Source organism: Acanthochromis polyacanthus, chromosome 1, assembly GCF_021347895.1.
Source record: "Acanthochromis polyacanthus isolate Apoly-LR-REF ecotype Palm Island chromosome 1, KAUST_Apoly_ChrSc, whole genome shotgun sequence".
In the NCBI taxonomy this organism is placed as follows: domain Eukaryota; kingdom Metazoa; phylum Chordata; class Actinopteri; family Pomacentridae; genus Acanthochromis; species Acanthochromis polyacanthus.
The window spans coordinates 13,382,829-13,404,471 of NC_067113.1; the positions used below are offsets into that span (position 1 = coordinate 13,382,829).

At 39.1% G+C, this 21,643-nt stretch overlaps 1 protein-coding gene across 7 annotated transcripts in view; it reads right to left on the reverse strand.

The window, feature by feature from the left end:
* Positions 1-1,675: 1,675 nt before the first annotated feature.
* syt14a (synaptotagmin XIVa) overlaps positions 1,676-21,643 on the reverse strand; it is a 59,206-nt gene continuing 39,238 nt past the window's right edge. For 2 of the 7 annotated variants that reach the window (XM_051946415.1, XM_051946436.1), the window contains 5 exons: positions 18,886-19,157; positions 18,353-18,802; positions 15,504-15,693; positions 14,175-14,252; positions 1,676-10,031 (listed from right to left, as the gene is read on the reverse strand). In XM_051946415.1, the coding sequence (XP_051802375.1) occupies positions 9,718-10,031; positions 14,175-14,252; positions 15,504-15,693; positions 18,353-18,802; positions 18,886-19,157 (1,304 nt within the window). In that variant the 3' untranslated portion in view covers positions 1,676-9,717. Of the gene's footprint in view, positions 11,921-14,174; positions 14,253-15,503; positions 15,694-18,352; positions 18,803-18,885; positions 19,158-21,643 lie in introns of all 7 variants that reach the window. The other 5 variants (XM_051946426.1, XM_051946463.1, XM_022211519.2 and 2 more) reach the window with 5 other exon arrangements.

The following is a 21,643-nucleotide window of genomic DNA, read 5'->3' on the forward strand; positions in this document are numbered from 1 at the left end:
GATGTTTTCAAAATGTAACCTGTGTGTATTTTTTTTTCTGATTTAAACAGTAAAATGGAGACAAAAGAAAACAAAAAACAATGCAGATTTTGTTGGAGACATTATATAATGTTTGTTTTTTTAAATTTTTTTACAGTTACCATGTAAGTTATTACTTGTTTTATATATATTTATGAAATTAAACTAAACAGAAAATCCTTAAAATAACAGTAAATTATATAAACTATGTGCTGCATTTTTAAACATCAATAGATGACATAGTAAACTAATATTTTAGTATTATTAGTAGCAGACAGTTTTGACAGCTGCATTGTTAGTGAGCTCTAATTAACAACACATCTGAAAATCTGCTTGTTTCTTTTTAAACATTTGTTTCAGTCAGAATTGACTAAAATTAAGACCGCAGAGTATGTTTGTTTAAAATTAGTATTCATTCTGCTCATTTATTTGTTTATTTTTATGATCTGGCAATTTTTTTCATTTGCAAACCTGGAACCAGCCAACATTTGACATTTCTGCTTGAACAAAATATGTTAAATAATCTATTAACAAAAAGATTAATTTTTACTGATCAAAAGTATGTCCTTTAAAATTAGTCGGCTATTTGGTTGAGCTTTATTTTGTTCTGTAATGTTCGTTAACTGATTTTTTTGTACATTTCTTAAGACTACTCTACCATCATTTCATTGATAGTGCAATTTTACTGGCCCCATTCATTCAGTATTGTAATTTCCAACGGCCTTTGAAAGCGTCCTGACACTTTTTTTTTAGTCTGGTTGTGTGTTGGAGATCTGCTCTGCAGAGATGTGACCAACAAAGAGAGGGGAGGGAGCAAACCCCTCTCATCTGTTATGCATTTCCCCTTTGATTCAGCAGCAGCCACTGAATCTTATTTTCCACCGTTTCTCCCTCTAATGCGCTTTGTTCTGCGTTCAGCTGTGGAATGCGCTGGAGAACACAGCTATTGTAAAAAACCTTATATCTCTGATCTGGGTTTCTCTCCCTTTACCTTTACCTTTTTTGTTTGTTTGTTTTTGAACAGCTCAAACTACTGAGTGTTAAAATCACACAAAGCAGGGGCGTTAATACTGACATACCTCATTGGGAAAAGTGTTGGAGCAGAAACTGATGGCGTTAAAGTTGTTTATCTGTCTGTGTGATTAAATTAAGCTCATCAAATGATAGAAAACAAACAACAACATCAAATTCTGACTCAAAGTAGGTCAGATGAACTTAAAAGCACCTGATGACACACGTGTTTGCTTTTACCATTTCTGACCTTATGTCACTTCCTTTAGTGGAGGAATATCTAGAAGTTTATACTTTGTTGCCCTACAAGTAGAGACACTGATGCTCCTCCAAACTTTGCTTGTAGTGGAATGAACCATTGATGTACAAGTCCGCCGCTCTCCATAAGAGCTGCAGGCAATCTCATTCAGGAGAAAAACACTGCAGCTCTCATTTACATTCACATGAATTCTGGTCATTCAAATTTAACTGAGAAAAGGTGGAAGTTTATAAAGTTCTTGAAGTTCAAAAGCTGCCAAATGAGCAGCGAAATGCAATGGTTGCTCCACCTGTTGGTTGTTTTGTGGCAATGCGAGGTAAGCCAAATTTTGTGAACTTATATAACTGTATTATTGTGGATCTAGAGTACAAATATATGATACCAATAAAAGCTCCAAGACAAACATTTTTTTTTTCTTTTTGGTCTTTTTAAACAATAATATCATCACATAGAAATGTTCTCTATCATAAATCAATTTGAAGACATATTACAAATCAGCTCAAAGTACAGAAGAAAAGTACATTTACAAGTACGTTAAGACACTGTGACACAAGGTTGCTGAGTGATAAACAGTAAGGCACCGATGCCGTCTGTGGCATAGGTAGTTTACAAACAATTAGAAAAAAAATCTGCAAAAACCATCATTAAAAACCAGAAGATTCTTTGAAACGTGTCAAGAAAACGAAAGCATAAGAAACAATACTGCAAAGCATTAACATACTGTTTTAAAAACCTTAGTAGTGGAACACATCGTGTGAAAGATTTGGGAAATGTTCAAAGAGCTCACTAGAAGGTTGTTTACCAGGTTTCTGCTATTTGGTATGGAATCATAGAAAGGCCATTATAATTTGAATTTATAATCAGCTTGTGAAAATGATTCAGTGAATACTTAATGCCACCAAAATTTGAGCAGTAAAATGCTTTCCCCTGCTTTGAAATTGAATTTTTTGGGGGGTTTTTAGGAATGAAAGACAAAATAGAAAACTCATATGTACGGGGTGTCCAGCTGCTCATCTGAATTTTTCTTTCTTGGATCACACAGCTGATAAAACACATTCTGCAGTTTTAATTTCACCTCTTACATTTTGGTGCCTGAATCTAATCTTAAAGACATTACTTTGGATTTTTTTTCTTTTTTTTTTACTTCAGCGGAAAATGTTGACTCTAAAAGAAACTGATGATTTTACGAACCCAAAAACTTGTTCCATTCTGTTGTTTTGTTTTTAAATATAGGACGCAATTGGTGGGTTTTATATTTGTACAGTCTAACGTCAATAAAACCATGTTTCTGATGTTGCAGAACTTGAAGTCTTTAAAAATTTTAGGAGGTCAATTCAAATAATACTAATTCATATTTTTTCCAAATAAATTACTAAAAATCTGTAAATGTATTAGTTCTTAGTAGTGAAATTATTTGGTCATTCTGTCTTCCATACTGGGTAGCAGAAACTTTTAAAACACAATTATCAATCTTCATCTACAATTTAAAGGAAGGGAATTCAAAGCACACTAATTCATATACACCACCGTTTTAAAGTCTGGGGTCATCCAGACAATTTCAAGTTTTCCATGAAAACTCACATTTTAATTCATGTACTAACATAACTGCACAAGGGTTTTCTAATCATCAATAAACCTTTCAACACCATTAGCTAACACAATGTAGCATTAGAACACAGGAGTGATGGTTGCTGGAAATGTTCCTCTGTACCCCTATGAAGATATTTTATTAAAAATCAGCCGTTTCCAGCTACAATAGTCATTTACCACATTAACAATGTCTACACTGGATTTCTTTATTTAAAAAAAATGCTTTTCTTTCAAAAAAAGGACATTTCTAAGTGACCCCAAACTTTTGAACGGTAGTGTACATTTTTATTTCTTAGTGTTCAGTATTTGCATCTTTTTGTCCTGTTTTGGCTTCCGTATATTGCTGCAGGATTGTTTAAAAGACTAGTAGAATGAATTACAGGATGTGGTGTGCTGTTAGGAAATAAAGCTTCCTTTACCATTAGGTTTTCAGCTACTAGTTCCTTTTGGCATAATTATATTTCTGGGAAGAACATTTTTTACAGACATGTTTGAACAGTGAACGGCTGCCATCAGACACCCACTGACGGGATCGCATTTCTAATATCTTCTCCCGTCTTTTGTTGATTCAACGGGATCATTGGTCCTATATCACAGATTACCAAATGTCACACAAGAATTCATTCACTAAAGTCAAATCAAAAGATCCAGGTTGATCAGGTAAGAAAAAGAAGCCAAATACCATACACTGGATTCCCATTAGAAGATTTATCTCCACATGTACAAATGAGCTTAGTGCCACGCTGTCTTTCACATGGTGTGTTTCACTGTTGTGCTGTACAGGCTGTGCTTCTGTTTCACACTGTTAGAAAGCATCAAAGCTGAAAAGTCTTGACAGATTGTTTTGAGATGAGCTCTACCGGTCTCCATCGCATCCCTCTCTGGTTTGAGAAAAGGAAACGTGAATAAGACCTGAGCTCTAAGACATGTTCTATTCTTGAATAAAAAAAAGAAGCAGCGATCCAGAACAGTATTGCTCACAGGGAGGGTGAACATTTGACTCACTAATAACTGTCTTGACACAATTTCGTCCCCCATTATCGATACAAAAATCGATAAGAAAACATTTACTAATATAAAGTATATGCCAGACAATCAAAAAGTGGATTATTTTGTTCTAATTACCGGTAAATAAAATCAGAAACTGTCACACCCAACAAGAAAATGCCACAACTACCAGTATCACAGCCCCCACACTCTCTTTACTGTACCTTCTCCAGTCCACACACACACACACACACACACACACACACTCACACATTTGGTAAACACTGCACAAAGCTAGCTTTCACCACAACCACAGGCACAGTAAAGAGCATATGTATTTTATGTTGTCTGCAAAAGAAGTGAGAAAGTGGCCACAGCTAAAAATGCAGCCCGTTCCTCCTGTTTGTTGATGCATGCTGCGTCTCTGGTTAAATCATTCCACTTCTCACAGTCTGAATTCCCTCCAGTGTGTGCTTTCTGTAATTATGGATGCAGGTCTGTGTGCTCTCAGGGTGTGTCTGTGTCTGTTTATGAACTGGGTCCACTTAAAGAAGTTTATGAACTGACTAAAACCATAAGGCAAGGGCTTCTGCAGTCACAGCTCTTATATAGCACCAGAGCATTAGAAGACGGTAACAGGTAGGTTTACTTCTCACCTGTTAACTGTCATGTAAGAGTTATTTTTATTCCAAAAGGTAAATTAAGTTTCTTTAGAAAAATCCTTTGACATTATAACTTTTGAATGGAAAGTCAAGTTCACAAAACCACCACAGTAACTACAACACTTTTCTATATATAACACATCTCAGTCTATTGGTTCGTCCTCCAAAAATCTGTGACCATGCGAGATGCTTATTTCTTCGGAGAGACGGCTGCTGAACCTTATCTCAACATCAGTCATGACAGTTCTGCTGTCAGTGATGTCAGGTTATTTGTCTGGCAAACATGACTGAAGTTATTGAGTAGTTGTTTTGTTCACTTCAGTTGAGCTTCAGATGTGGTTTTACCTCGGCAGTGTCGACCAATAGAGGAACTCATAAAAATGTAGTAATTTCAATTCGACCGACCTTTCCACATGTTCAAATTGGTTGCTGCTCAGTTGTTCTATCATTTCTGATGGATGAAATCTTTAATAAAAAAATGACCTTGTACTGAGCACAGGCGTGTGTTGTGCATGTGTATGTTACGCACAGATACTGATCGCACGACCTAAATATGTAGTGAACGGTGGGAATTGATGGAACTCAGAAACAACCCCACAATTTAATCAATTATTCCTTGTATCATTTTCGACGGATAAGTTCACATAAGTTGGCAGCGGTCGATTTGTAGTAGGATCACAATCATGTGATTGTCAGCAGGCAGCTGACGTAGTGTTCACTTGACATAGTTACAGTGACGCTGTGATGCTACCTTGCAATAATTCAGAAATCTTTAACAAATCCATGGATCCAGATGATAAGTCACATCACTGCCAAAATCTAATGAGGTGGTCCTTGTGTCAGTTCTGAGCTTCCCTGAAAATTTCATCCAAATCCATTGGTCAGTTTTTGAGTAATGTTGCCAACAGACAGACAAACAGACCAACAAACGTGCGCCAATTGTTCCTTGGCAGAGTAACAAGAAAAGCACTCAAAGAGCGCAGTGCTCCGCCAAGGCTGCTCAGTTGTATCATTTTAGATGGATGAAATGTTGAAAAAAAATCGAGACATAAATCATGGCACCATCGACTGTGGCTATTTAATATAGACGTGCCCACAAACAATATGACCTTGCACTGAGCACAGATGTGTGTTCTGGATGTGTGTACCTTACGTACAGATACTAAATTGCGTGACTGAAATATGTTGTGAATGATGGGAATTGATGGGACTCGGAAACACCCCCACAATTTAATCAATTATTCCTTGCATCATTTCTGACAGATAAGTCCCGATTAGTCCGCAACTGTCAATTTGTAGTAGGATCGCAATCATGCAATCGTCAGCAGACAGTAGACGTAGTGTTCACTTGTCATAATTACAGTGATGCCGTGCCGCTATCTGGCAATGATACGGAAATGTTTAACAAATCCGAGGATCCGGACTATGAGCTGCATCACTGCCAAAATCTAATGAGGTGGTCCTTGTGTCAATTCTGACCTTCCCTGAAAATTTCATCCAAATCTGTTAATCTGTTTTTTAGTAATGTTATTCACAGACATAGAAACGTATGCCGATCATCACATAACCACGCCATGTTACTTGGCGGAGTACATATCTTCCATCCTCCCTCCATCACCACAGAGTTCTGCACATTTAAATGCAACAGATAATTGCAAAATGTTCGCAGCAGAAACACTGGGATGTGGTGGATTAAACTTTGGTTAGGTAAGATTTAACCTTTACATTATCCATGTTCAGGTTATAAAACTCCCACTAATGTTTCCCCTGGATAGATGGAGTGACATGTTGTAAGTTTCTAGCTCAAAATCAATGACTTAACTTTAACATGTAACATTAAGTGCATTTAGAATGAGCAGTGAAAACAACTTTGTGTAGCCACACCTCTCACTTTAACAACATCTGGAGAAATTCAAGAGCTAAGTAGAGAAATGCAGTGACACCATGAGCAATGCATTAATGTCCAATGTTTTAACAGGGATATGTTGTAACAGGGATATTGGTATAAAAAAGGACAGAATGCCATTTTGTTGATAATTATGAGCAGTTCATCACTCTTAGTAAACTCTTCAGCACTGTGTGGGTAATGTTCTGTTTGAAGTACTGGTAAGTAGCAACCAGGGCTTAAATAAAGTTCAGAGTCTATCTAACCCCCATAACTTCCTGCTCAAGGGTTTGTATTTTCGCATTTTAATTAAGTGTAAGACGCAAATTTTATTCCCACTATTTTACAACCAAAATTTTAAAATAATAAAATTGCAAACTTTTTTTTTGTTTTCCTTCCTTTATTGTGGCTGACACAGCTTGAAGCCACAGAGTAAATCTTGTGGTCGATGAATTGATGATGAAGTCCCAGGTTTATTAAGAGCCCATATTACTCAAATTTACAGGTTCATAATTGTATTTGTGGGGTCTCCTTGAATATGTTAGATGGATTTATGTTGAAAAACATCACTTTTCTCATACTGTATGTTGCCCCAGCTCCTCTTCTAAGCCTCTACATTAAATGCTGCATTTTACCTTCAGTCTCTTTTAGAACCGCTTCCAAAAAGCCCAGTTGGCTCTGATTGGCCAGCTGGGTCGAGAGAGGTAATCCTAACCCGTAACTCCAGATCTAAGAGTGTAGGCAGAAAATAGTAGTAAGTAGTAGTACACTACTCACAATAAGTTAGGGATATTGTGAGGTCCTCAGTGGATTTCATACATAAGGTGTTTGTTTTACTTCAGTGATTTTAGGGGTAGGGAAGCAATTGTATTAAGGTGCTAGACACGTTATTTTATTTTTTCCACATAATGGTCTCACTGCGTACAGTAGGCCTTACATATTGGGGTCAATACCAAAAAATACAAAAAGACAACCCTTTTTGATGTGGCATCAATTTCAACATTCTAGGGGTATAAAAAGCTGGTATTGTCAGTAAGTCATTCCCAGTTCATCATTCAAGCAGCCATGAACACACGACGTCACTTAATGGACGAGTAGCGGCATCTGACAATAGCGCCTTCAGGTTGGTTGTAAGCAGTCAGATGTTGCTTGTGAACTTGGTGGGTCATCAGTAGACTTGCAGCAAGACACAGACCTACTGGCAGTGTCCGTGACAGATCCAGGAGTGAAGCCCAACAAGTGATGGACCGCAATGACGACCAGTGTCTAAGGACCTATGCACTCAAGACACCGTTATGCAACTGCCACACAGCTGCAGGCCTATTTAAGAGAAGTGAGGGGTACTAGGGTTTCTGGACAAACCATTCGCAACCGACTCCACCGCTTGGCTTGAATGCCAGACGACCGTTGCAGGTGACTCCACTGACACCAAGACACCGCTGTGACCGTTTGCAGTGGGCACAAGACCATGTGACCTGGACAATGCAGCAGTGATCTACTTTCCTGTTCACTGATGAGTGTTGGGTCACCTTGCACAGAAATGATGATCGTCAGCGTTGCTGGAGAAGGTAAGGTGAGCGATATGCCGAGGTCAACATGGTCCCCAGGGTTGGCTTTGGTGGAGGAGGCGTAACAGTCTGGGCAGGCATCACCAGTTAGGGCAAAACAGATTTGGTGATTGTAGATGGCTCAGTCACTGCATATTCTTACCTCAGAGACATCATAGAACTTTCTGTTCAACTTTCTGTAATGCTTCACCACATGGTGCCAGAATTGTCACAGCTCAACTTCAGGAAGTGGGAGTGCCTCATATGGTATGTCCAGCAATGTCCCCTGACCTGAACCCCATAGAGCAGGTCTGGGACCAGCTGAAGCAGCGACTGGATGCTCATACCCCACCCCCATGTGACCTGGCAGAACTGCATGTAGCACTTGTGGAGGAGTGGAATGCACTGCCTCAGAACAACATCATGAGACTAGTTAGGAGCATGACACGTCACTGTCAAGCTGTCATTGCGGCAAATGGTGGAAACACCCGTTACTGACTTTGTCAATTTTGGTTATTTTGGGCCAACTTTGTTATTATCAAATTGTTGGGGAAATATATATTGCACTAATGAAAATGGTGCTTCTTCTCATTCATTAATAGTAATATCAAAGGGAACTATTACTTATTTCATTAAAATTCTGACCAAATAGGAAAAGCATTCATGTAAATAACAATATCCCCAACTTATTGTGAGTAGCGTATTTTCACTTTGGTGTGGTCAAGGTTGCAAACATTTTAAATAGAAAAAAACAGCTATTACACACTAAAGGAAAAGGAATCACTTGAAAAACATAATATAAGTTTTACAAGAATTTATATAAGTGAAGACGTCTAATTTGAAAATACAAGTCTTCCTTAAAATGTTGTTAAATGTCATGATTTTGTATTGTGTGAAAATACGGCATGGTGAATCAGTTCATAAATGATATGATTTATATGTCAATATGACAACAGAGGGCTGACTGGGCATTTTAGTTCATTAGAAGGCTTCTGGACATTAGTTGATTCAACTAAAATATTTTCTGATAGTGCAGCGCTGCTCTACGACACACAGCTGTCCTATGATTCTGATTCAAGTGCAGCTGAACACTGGCTGCTACAGGAAATTACTCAGGCAAGATCATGAATATGCTCCAAAATGTTGTCTTAATGTAGGAAGCCATGGCTCACAGTTAGAAAGTGACTGCCTTTAACAGTGATGGTGAAACCTCTACAAGAAAACAGACATTTTATGTGAATTAGGAGCTATTTTTGTGATCAACCTCTGAATTCCTGACAAAAACTTGTTCTACATACTCTAGCCAGAAAAACCTAATAGAACACTGAATGGGAAACATTAATTTAAACGTAAAGCTGGAGGTGTGGGTACACAAAACTACCGGACAACAATGTACTCAACAGTGCAGTCTAGAACCGGCTTCTTAGAGGAAGCCCCAACTCAACCAGTTCAGTGGACAAAAAAGTGGCACCTACAGAAACTTAAAGGTCGGTACAAGGCAATCCATGAAAATAGAGACATTGCATTACTAGTCATACTACTAATCAACAGCTGTCAGGGATTTTGCCAGCTGTACCATGAAAATGCTTATGGCAGAGTGCAGACACATGTGTTTCTGTCTCTTTCTCTTCACCACCACTGACCCCGGTTCACCAGTCAACTGTCACACTCCTCTTCCTCATCCATTTCTTGCCAATCTGGGAAGCTGCTCTGTGCAGCTGCCCTCAACCACTTTCTCGACTTACTCTACGATCGCTGTTAGGACTCCAACAAACTGTGCCAGCGGCAAACCTGCTGTCCTTTAGACTCTTTCATCTGAGTCCAGTGGGTGAGCTCCTCCTCTCCAGAGCTGTTGAGGCCAAGGGAAATCCAACCAATCATCTCCTTCCGTTTCATGCTGCGCTTGTTGTAGACAGAGAGGATGAGCGTGACATCCGATAGCTGGAAAAGAGCTACCTGGAAGACAAATGTCTCTTTGTAGGTCGGGTTGGGCTGACCTCGACAGATGGATGTCTTACACTTGGACATCTCGTGGCCCATGGAGTTGAGTAAGGTGAGCTTAACATAAGTATCTAGACATGAAGCAAGTGGAGTAGAAAGTTACAGGGGAAATGATGCATGAAATATATGGCTTGCAACGCTAAAATATTAAGATATTTTCTAGTCGATCAGGCATAGACTTGAGTCATGGATCCTTTGTGCAAAATCCTTTTGTCTCCAGTGTTTCCTCTATGAATTCAGTTATTACAACCTGCTACAGCTGTGCTTCCTCTGCAGCAACGTACAATGTGACACATTTTCCCCACAAAGCATTTGTTTTTGTAATAACGTCACAGCCGTTGATGTGTAAGATCATGACCGTATAGGATGTGGTTTTCTCCTGATCAAACACAAAGCACAGCTGTGAGTGTTTCTGAAAACACAGAGCAAGGACTGAGAAGATGCAGGGAGCATTACTTTAGCCTTGTTGCTATGCAACAACTGTCTGTCTAACTTGAAGTAGGGGATAATGTAGAAGATAAAACGGACTAGAGAAAGTTAGGGATATGTCTGCTTGCGCTTAGAGAATGAGGTGTCACTAAAATTAATTAATTTATCAGTAAAATACCTTGAGGAGTTGCTATTATTTTCACTGACTTTGATGTAAAGTCAGTGTCATGACAGGACTGGTGCAAAGACTTTTAAAGCCCACGGCAATGTCCCAAAATGTGCTCCGTCCAGAACGTGAGTCACATATTTTGGAGGGTATGCAGGTCTGTTGTTTAGTAAGTGACTGGTGCATAAGTCTAATATGTCATTAACGTTTAAGATGAGATGTGAAAAAATGAATCTCTCTCCTTGTAATCAAAGAGAGAACATTATCTTTGTAGTGGATTAGGAGTCAAGAAAATTGTAACATGACTCGAGTCATGACCAGAGGTGGGTAGAGTTGCCAAAAATCACACTCAAGTAAGAGTAACATTACTTCAACATAATATCACTCAAGTAGAAGTAAAAAGTAGTCATCCAAAAAATTACTCAAGTAAGAGTAAAAAAGTATTTGGTGAAAAGACTACTCAAGTACTGAAAGCACTGAGTAACTGTTTGATTGTAATGTCTGATTTATTTTTTAGAAATTATGAGATCAGACAGGCAAAAATGTAAAATAATGTGCAAATTCTGGTATTTCCAAATAATAAAATTAAAAAAAAAATAGCAAAAAATAATAAACATCTTTACAACATGACAAGTTAAGGTACAAGAAACACAAATTTCCAAATCTCAGTTTTTCAAAACATAAAGCTTTTGAAACAAATACCTGTAGTAAGGTAACGCTTATATGTTTGAACAGTGCAAACTACTTCCAGTGACAAGATATACTGCATGCTCATAGAGTCTATGACATAGACTGCTAATGTTTTTGGACTCCAAAGCAAGATCAAATTTCTCGAAAACGCCTCCATTTTTTCATTCCCTGTCTGCTACATGTGAAGAATTTGTGCCGCTGTGCCGCTGCAGTTCGTATGTGGTCATGTGACCGCAGGACAACGTCTTGTGAAACGGAGTCACGTGATTACCGTTGCTTCATCTGATTGGTGAAAGTCATGTGGTAGATCCACTGGGGGCATCTCTCCAGCAAAATAAAGCAGATCTAAAGTGGTAAAGAAAAAAAAAAGGAACGAGTGGCATGTAGCCCAATGTAACGGAGTAAGAGTAGCGTTTCTTCATCATAAATCTACTCAATTAAAAGTAAAAAGTATGGCAGAGAAAAACTACTCTCAGAAGTACATTTCTTTCAAAAAGTGACTGAAGTAAATGTAATGGAGTAAATGTAACTCGTTACTACCCACCTCTGGACATGACATATGGTTTGTGTGACCTTTTATACCTTTAATTTCTCAGCCGATTTCCTTGTATTTTATCAGAAGTCAGTACATATTCCAAAAGTACAGCATTTCTGATAAGTCTCATTCGTTGAACCCTAACGGCAGATAAAGAAAAAACACTGCCATTATCAAGTGATTTCAGCATTCACAGTTTCCTTATTCACTCCTCATTTCCATGGAGAAATCATGACATAAACTGAAGCCATAAATCCAGCTGAAAGTAAACGAGGCAAGACTAGCAATCACAATGGGTCTTTGAGAGTGTTTCGCCCCTCGTCTACAACCATACTCTGTAATAATGCTGTGTATTATGTTCCTGTCTAAGAGGGAGTATAAGGAATGAATTGCTGAGGCTTTCATGCTGTCGAGTGCCAGCTGCCTTCCAACGCCTAGCTCACCGCCTTGAATCACACATTCAGTTGCTCTCTTTGACATAAAAGCAGAGTGAAAAAAATAGCCTTGATTTCTTTTTTGACTGCTGCTGAATGGGCTCTGTAGAGCTGTGGATGTCTTAAGTGGTCAGCAGCGGTGATGCATGGCTCTGCGCTATTGTTGCTGAATGAGAGGGGCTGCGGCTGATGATTAACTTGACTCGTCGGCTTGGTACTGTTTTGAAATGATAGAAAAGGAGCTTTGAAATTGCTTCGCATCTTTCACCGTGCTCTTTCCACTTTGTAAGATGCACAAAGTCAATCAAGTCCTTCATGAGGATTTTGCACAAAAGTTTTTTTCAGTGTTACCAGATGTGACTATTTTCTAAGCACAATTTGAGGGCTATACAGCATGTGGATATGCTATTCAGGAATGCACAAACAATATCAAAATCTGGCTGCTAGTCATTAGTTGGAGACGTGTGAATACAAGGAACATGGCAATTAATGGGAGGACAGTGCAGTGTGTCTTTTGGATGAATAATTATGCTACTCTATTACAGAAGTCATGTTTCTCTTTGTGTGCTGCAGCTGAAAAATATAAAATTACACCCAAAGCATGCCAAAGTGTACTGTTTGAATAAAGCCAGCATTCAATGATGCACAACATCTCCTTCAAGCTGGCAATATGCCACCGAGCAAAATGGACTGATTTCGCATGAAAAATGTTACCTCTGAGTGAAACCATGAAGGACTATCACACATATCTTTACTATCTCTCATCTTTTACACAAAAGATGAGAGACGGGTCGGGTAAAGGAGGCCAGGTGGTGGTGACAGGGCTGCATGCATGATATACACTCTTAAAAAATGGAGTAACAAGGTTTACAACAAGCAGGTATCTTCATGGATGAGTGTTATAAAGTGTGCAGGTGAAGAAGTAACAATAAGAACAGCGGTAATTCATCTTTATTATATAAGCATTTTTGCTTTCTTGCTGAGAGTTAGAGAAGAAGATTGATATTTGTCCACAAAACAACATGTTACATAGGAGACTTGTAGTTCAGTACAAAGGGCAAAAACAGGTAGAAACAGCAAGCTTGGCTCTGTCTAAAATAAATTAAGCCCTCCTACCATCTCAGCAGTTGAGATGTTTTATCTTATTTCTTCAATCATTAAAATTGGATGCAAAATTGCCGACTCGCAGTTTTATGGGAGCTATGTGCACATTATTTCTTTAAATCTCTCTCTAGTTGTTCACTAAACTAAACACCTAAAGATCCAGATTTAACAGGTAAAAACACTGTAAAAATGCTCTACGCAACACAATGCCAATTTGTAATATTTGAGTAATACAGTAGTGCATGATCAAATCGGAAACCAATTCAGAGGAAGATTACCTATATAGTAAAGCCCAGCCTGTGAGCATTGGTTCCTTTGGTTTGCTGTGTAAGAAACTTCGACTGTCTGAATCCGTGTTTTTGAGACTGATCGGTACACTACTGTTTTAAGGTGGAAATACTACAAAGCGTCATACATTAACAAGGTAAAAAATGTTTTTTACTGGAGAAGGTTTCTGGCTCTAGCTTTATATGTGGCATATGGACACAAGAGTGATATCAATCTGCTTATCTAACTCTTAGCAACGAAACAAGTGTATTTTTCAAAATATCAATTTGCATAAAGTAAAGAAATAATGGTTAAAACTCAGTGTCAGACACCCTTTTAGCAGGGGCAGTTGTGTTTTCCAATAACACGTGTCATACTTTTGTACATTCTTGTAATTCATTCATTTTTACAACTATTTCAAGTGAAAATGTTTTTCAGACACATAGAAGGAAGTTAAACCATGGAACACAACAGCTGTGCAAAATGTCCCTGAATTAATATAAATTACATTAAACTCCTAACTGCATCCATGAAGATAAAAATGTTTAATTCTATTGCACCTCACTTTGGAGCAGGAACAGAAACTCACCTCTGATAATATAAACCTGTCCACCTATCAAGTGTTTTAGACAACAGAACAGCCCGTCTGACAACAAGGGTTGGACAGCAGTAACAAAAACATCGGACCAAAATGTCAAAAAGGTAGTAAGGTGAGAGAATTTTAGGTGCAGACATAACATAGGATGTGAGGAAAGAGAAACAGGGTCAGAAGGCCAACAACAACAACATTGCACAAAGTTCAACAAGAGGCAGTTTTTGTTTGAACTTGCTGTTCAGATCCCTGGAAGCTAACTAGGGAGGCTGGCCAGGAAATGAGGGAAAACATGGGATCGAACCAGAGGCAAACTGAGAAGCAGCTAGTCAAAATGAGATGGTTCAGACTATTTCCTATTTGGAGAAGTAACAAGCAGTGCATAGTCTCTCTTTAGTTCATATATATCTGAGCAAAAGACAGCACATACGTGGTATAAATAAATCTGTATATATAAATAATGATTTACAACAATGACTGAGAGTAAAGTTGCGTAATTGCTGCCTAAACACAAAACTCTATACACAGACTTAAAGGGGAACTTCAGTTTTTTTCAACCTGGGGTCTGTTTCCATATGTCATTTCATACATATGAGTGATGGAGAAATGAATTTTCGACATACCTCCAGTATTTAGCCAGGCAGACAGCTTCGCAGCTCAGCTAACAGCTCAGCTAGCGAAAAGTATGGGGCAACTTGCCCCCCGCGTCAAAGTCCGCCCTAACGTGCTTTATTCCCCACACTGACCGGCTCACATAGTCTCAACGAGTGTCCCACAACATACTAGAGATAAGAAGTGAACGAAAACCTCCACATTACCAGGCGATCGCTCTTTGTTGTGGTCTGTATCCAAATCTCAGTTTTGGCGCGACCTCTCGCACAATTTCGGAACGAGATTTGCCTTCTAGCGTCCTGAGATTTGAATACAGACCACAACAAAGAGCGATCGCCAGGTAATGTGAAGGTTTTCGTTCACTTCTCATCTCTAGTATGTTGTGGGACACTCGTTGAGACTATCTGAGCCGGTCAGTGTGGGGAAAAAAGCACGTTAGGGCGGACTTTGACGCGGGGGGGCAAGTTGCGCCAAACTTTTCACTAGCTGAGCTGCTAAGCTGCCTGCCTGGCTAAATACTGGAGCTATGTCTATTCATTTCTCCATCACTCACATGTATGAAATGACATATGAAAACAGACCCCAGGTTGAAAAAAACCGAAGTTCCCCTTTAACTGGTCCTTTCCATTCTAGCTTTTGAGACAAATCATATGACTGTTACCCTGTTCACTATTCTTTCCACAATTACAGAACAGAACCATTTAGGATACTTACTGGGTGGCTTGTTGGCAGCTAGGTTTTTGAAATGGATGCCCTTGATGACTTCCACAGAGAGACGTCCTGTTGTGGCGTTGTACACCAGGCCCACGAGGATCTCTGGTGTGGAAGTCTGACTGACTGACTGGAATGATGAGGCGCTTTCACTGCATGTCATGTCTGAGAGGCTGACCTGGGATTCACCGCCCTAAAAATGGTAGCAGACATTCACAAAATTCTAACGCAATATCAATAATTCATCATGTTAAATGAAATATTTATGATTATCAGTTCTTATCACCACTTCAGCTTTTCTTGCTATAAATAATGTTTCCAAAACCTATAACACAAATGAATTATAATTCTGATGACGGTGTCTTATGGCCCCTCCCATAGCTGCTGTTGCTACCCCAGGCAAGCTTTCACAGAGTGTGAATGTTAGAATAATGATTTCAATTTCAAAATTAAACATTTTCAGTAACTTATCACTGTTGAAACAAGCAGCGATTTTCCCATCTGCACAGTTTAATCAGTTAGGTAGCTAGCTAGCTAGTTTGCTCCATGAGTTAGATAAAAACGATGAGTCTTGTTCTTTCGCCATTAATTTGTGTGTCTCCTCAGCTTAAGGTGAATCCAAACTAATACCTAACACCAACCAGTTGTTTTCTGCAATGCTTCCACAACCAGATCAAACCGCAGTCAAGAATCACAGCACTACAATCTAATGTAATCCCAAACCTGCCATGGAGGTAAACCATATGGAAAATACTATTAGCATAAGAGACTTCGACTAAAGACCTGCGTCCAAACACAGAGAAATACAATACAATACAATAACTTTACTAATCCCCGAAGGGAAATTCAATACTATAATACTGCAGCAGATTAGCCTGCTGTAACCTTTAAAACTAGTCAGGCTGCAACTAACAGTTGTTTCCATTATCAATTTTAAGCATTTTTTGCAATTAATCAGTTAGGTGTTTAGTCTATAGAACATCAGAAAATGGTGATCAGTTTTTCACAGAATCCAAATGACGTTTTCATGTCCTCAACCCAAAGATATTCAGTTCACTGTCATAGAGGAACAATGAAACCAGAATTTTTTTTAATCTAAGAAGCTTTAGAAAAGAAAAAAATTACGTTTTTTCCAACCAAAATTACTCATACAAATTAATCAATTTCCAAAACAGTTGGTGATTAATTTACTAGCTGACAACTAATTTAATAATAGTTGCCGCTCTAAAAAATAAAGTCTGCATTTAGCAAAGCATGCTAACATTTGCAGCATATGTTAGAGGAGATACTATACACAGAATCTATCCCTTATACTTCTGCAGCTGTGTTTTTGGTTTTAGAAAGCCTTTACATAAAAAAATACTATACTATACAAATACAAAAACAAAACTTTAACCATTTCCACTCTGGATCTTTCTGTAGTTTAGTTGTGTATTCTGGCAAAGCCAGTATCTCAACAGTGCTGTGCCAGTGCTGAAGAATAGTGTGTCTACGCCTCTTCATCATTCTGCTATTTGGGAAAAATGCTTCTTGGAATGTCTTTAAATGAAGTGCAATAATCTCAGGCAGTGCTAAGCCCGGGATGCAGCAACAGTGCCCCAGCGGGATACTGTCAGGGAATTGTTTTGGTGTAAGACTGATGGCAGGGAGGTGAGCACTGTAATTAAAATGAACAAATCACTGAAAGAACTAAGCAGGGTTGTGTTATTGTACCATCACATCTCATTTTCAGCATGTAGCTTGCTGCTCCTATTATGAAAATAGTAACATGCAGATAGTGGAAGTGGAAAGGAAAGATACATACATAGTGCACAGCAGAAATTTGAGACTTGTGCATATGGTTTACATCCAGTGAGTAAGACTGTCGGTGGTGGTGCTCAGAATGAAGAGGTTGCCTAGTATAAAATTGAGTTTTGCAGAGTTTCAGTTAATAATTTTGAGAATAGGTTCAGCATGTATAGATCAGTTAGATGTTATTTAGTCTCTGATTTACAGTTTTATCTAGGCACAAGCAAAAAAAAAAGAAGTAAAGATTTTCTGATTTGACTTCTTGTCTTGGTGATTGGGAAAAGGAGACTTGCTGTATTTCCAATTTCCGTAAGTGACTCTGATCCACAAACACTAAACAATGTAGCAGTTGTTATTGACTGAATTTAGGGGTGTTTTACAGGCAGAATTTTTTTTTAAATAGCCAAAGGCTGAAATGCTGGGTATCAAGTAGTACATCCCCCTACACAACACTAAAACATCTGGAGATATCCAAGACATACTTGTAGCACTTAAGGTAACTGACACTAAGTGATCGGCAGAGGCGTCTATCAAAAACAAAAATTGGTTCAACTGGATGTCTGCATCCATGCATAATTAATTAAGCAATTCCCAGATAGTTCATACTTAGTTTTCCCCACCAATTGTTGTCCAAAAAAACATTGTAAAAAACTAAAAAGGCAAGTAAACTAATATATGAATACGTTAATGCACCCTTGTGGTTTAAGATACGCCTTAACAAGCTGCCTTTTCAAGGCTTCTTTTTTCGTTGTAGTCTTGACATGCATTTAGATTGATGCAACTTTAAAATGCGGCAATAGAAAAAACAAGTAATTCAATCATTGTTTATTGTCTGATATAAGATAGAGGTAGTGTCATCTATCCCTGAAACACAATAAACCAATACGAAAAACAAAAGTAACTGGTTTCCAAAAAAGATCTTTATATTCTTTGAAGCTCTGAAAAATATGACCTCATTCTGAAAATGTTATCCAATCAGGAGAAAGATCAATCAATAGCGAGGAGCAATTAGTGAGGTGTTGAGCGAGTGCTTGAAAGTGAACACCTGCTTTGATCCTCCTTACCGGGAGCACACAGCATGGGTCTAATATGACCGGCACAGACATTTTGCCCTGAAGGTTGAGCTTGGTGAGGTAGAACACCTTTTCCCCGAGCACCTTCTCCTTCTTCATCCGTCGCATACTGTAAAGGCGGAATCGGATGGCGTAATTACTGATCATCTCTGACTCCACATGGCTAAAGTGAAAGGTCTCCGTGAAGATGGGGCAGGGGCCTCTCTGGATGCCTGTCTTCGCCCTCTGCTTCTTGGTGGGCAGGAGCACCAGGTGGACTTGCCAGGAGATGTTACCCGTGCGCTTGAGGGCAGGAAGGTCTGTTACCGCCATGATGGTCAGAGCCAGCTGCTGCTCCTCTGAGTCGTAGTCAAACACAATGTCCAGGGTGCCATATTTTGCAACAGGATCTGGTTCATAACCTTTAGGAAGCTGTGCCGCTGAACCACGAGCTGACATGTCCTAAAGAAACCAGTGGGATGTTTAATGGGCAATAAAAACCTCCATGTACATTTTCAGTCATTTAATGTGTCAGTGGTGTTTACCTCTGGGCTGAGGACAGCTGTACTGTCGCTGGGTACATCCTCCTCGTAGCCCTTGTTGAGGTAACTCTCAGTTTCATGGCCATCACTGCCCTCACTGGGACACTTGCCAAAGGAAAGGTGGGGACTGCCACTGGTCTGGGACAGATCACACTTGGCGTCACCAAGATCTGATAGAGTGCAGGACATCCTCGGAGAGCCATTCTCATCCTGATATGGCGGTGGCTGAAGCTCATCCAGTGGTGGAGTTCGTCTCATCCGCTGGATGCAGTTGGCTGGATGGAGAGAAATGCCCACAGTAAGATACAGACACATTACTGTGCATCATATCATTTGAACTACTAGAGAAAGTCTATTACAGATTAGTGCAATGTCAGACTTCTGTAGCAGCTGGTGAAATTAAAAGATAAAGCTGCTTATATTCTATATTCTTGTCAGCGTCAACAAATGCATAAAAAACAACAGTGCACTGAACACCTCTCAGCAGCTTCTGACTACCCAGCTTGCCAGTGGTTCTCAGTCTATTTGTACTTGCGTAAATCTTTAAAAACAGGTTCTCAAATATATGCTTTAAAGATTTTTGTTGGCCTTTTTCCAGCGGTGAGAGAGAGACAGGAAAGTGGGGAGAAGAACCTGCACCAAAGTGCCATGAGCTGGATTCGAACCTAGAACTGTTGCGATAGGAACTGTAGGGACTCCCATGCATGCACTTGGTGAGGACTGTTTTCAGCCACAGATTTGGCAAGATTGTGAGCATTTTCAGCAGCAGGGCAATGTGTGCAGGACTGACTCTACCTGGATGGCCATAATCAAGATAACAAATGGTCTGTATTTATATAGCACTTTACTATACCTGAAAGATACCCAAAGCACTTTACAAGATACGTCACATTCACCCATTCACACACTGATGGCGGAAGCTGCCATGCAAGGCGCTAACCACGACCCAGGAGCAATCAGGGGGTCGGTGTTTTGCTCAGGGACACCTTGACATGAGCTCTCTGGACCAATGATCGAACCGGCAACCTTCCAGTTACAGGACGGCCACTCTACCCACTGAGCCATGCCGCCCCAACAAAGGAAACATGCCCCCTTAGTGTGGCTCAAACATGCTTCAGATACCTGATGAGGCAACAATGCACCTTTTTGACGCATCAAAGGACACATTGTAGACAGCTTTGGACACACATGCACTAGTTATTTTACTTATTTTGATCCAGCCATCAATGATTTTTGTCCTTCATGGAATTTGTTGACAGTCAAAAGAAATAACTATTTCAGATACTTTCAGGGACAATTGTACAGCAGTTGTTACCATAGGTTAGGAGGAACAATTACACTGTAATGCACAAGAAGTGCTTCATATAAGATATAGAGTCCACAACAGACAATAGAAAAACAGAACAAAATTCTAAAACAAAACTAGCGACAAAATAAAATTGATTGAAGAGGTGATCCAAAGTACAGATGATCCAAATGTAGAATTTGTAATTTATGTTGCTAAAAGCAGCTTTCTGGTGATAATATTTTGAAAAGATAAATGCTTTAATCATTCACTTTACCTATATGCCTTAGCATTTTGCGCAAACTGAGTTGTTCAAATATATGAATTCAGTTTCTGCAAAGATGCAACTTTACAGGACGCTGGGTAGAAAGAAAATGTGTATGAATTTACAGGTTCTTGCGATACCTGTACTTAAAAGTATTCATGACTAATGTCTTACATAACTATTATTGCAGAAAAATACATAATTATTTCTGCACTGCAAATTATTCATTTTGTTAAATAAATGTATTATACATTTCTCCCATTTTCAAATTATTACATTACTATTTTAACTGGAGCTCCAACTGAGGGTAGACGTGTACTCTTTATTTTCACCTCGGTGCGGAAAAATAATTCAGGTTTTACGGTAAAATACACATCTTTCATATAAATCTTCAGCACTGAGATACACTGTGGTATGCATTCCATCACAGACTTCTTCAGTCTGACAAATGGATCTTACTCTGCATGTCCTCATGAGTATAATATGCTCTGTGAGAGGAATCTTTTGAATGCACAACCTAAATAAAACATCAGATATACACCACTGAAGGACTTGAACCAAATACTTCTTAATCTGCCACAGATTTTATGGTTCTCACCTTTCTAAATGATTCAGTTGCCTGGAAGGCAAAGACTAAGGCTATACTGAACATTTCTGTGGCACTTACAAAGAACCTTGAACAGTGTTGTCAGCCGTATTCTCAAATCTGCCTCCCTTGTCCAATTTGGATTCATAAAAATTGAGCAGCCGATGCTAATACTCCCATAGGGACACTGGCGAGGAGTGCTTTAAACCCACTCTCTTGCAAAGAAAAAAAACAAGAAAGAAAACAAAAGATGAAGAAGAAAATAACTTGGGGAAAAAAAATCTTTTCTTGTGCTGTCTCCTAACTTTTGGAAAAAGCCAACACTGTGATGACGTAATCCACTCCAACACATTGTTCCAGCTTTCTCCGGAGTTCTTGAAACTTTCACTCTTAATAATGTCAGTGAGACTCCAGCTCAAAGTGGCACATATCAGTGGCAGGATGGAGGCAAAGGAGTCTTAACTAAGTGTCATGGAGGGCTTGATAAAAGGAGCAAATCCATTTTGAGCAGCTTTTTTCCTGCTGAGCCGGGGGCGGTTGATTTGATGGAAGCTGCTGTGGAAAAGCACTACTCTTTTCTCCAGCCCACTAATTGGGATGGTTACCATTCCTCCTCTCATCTAAC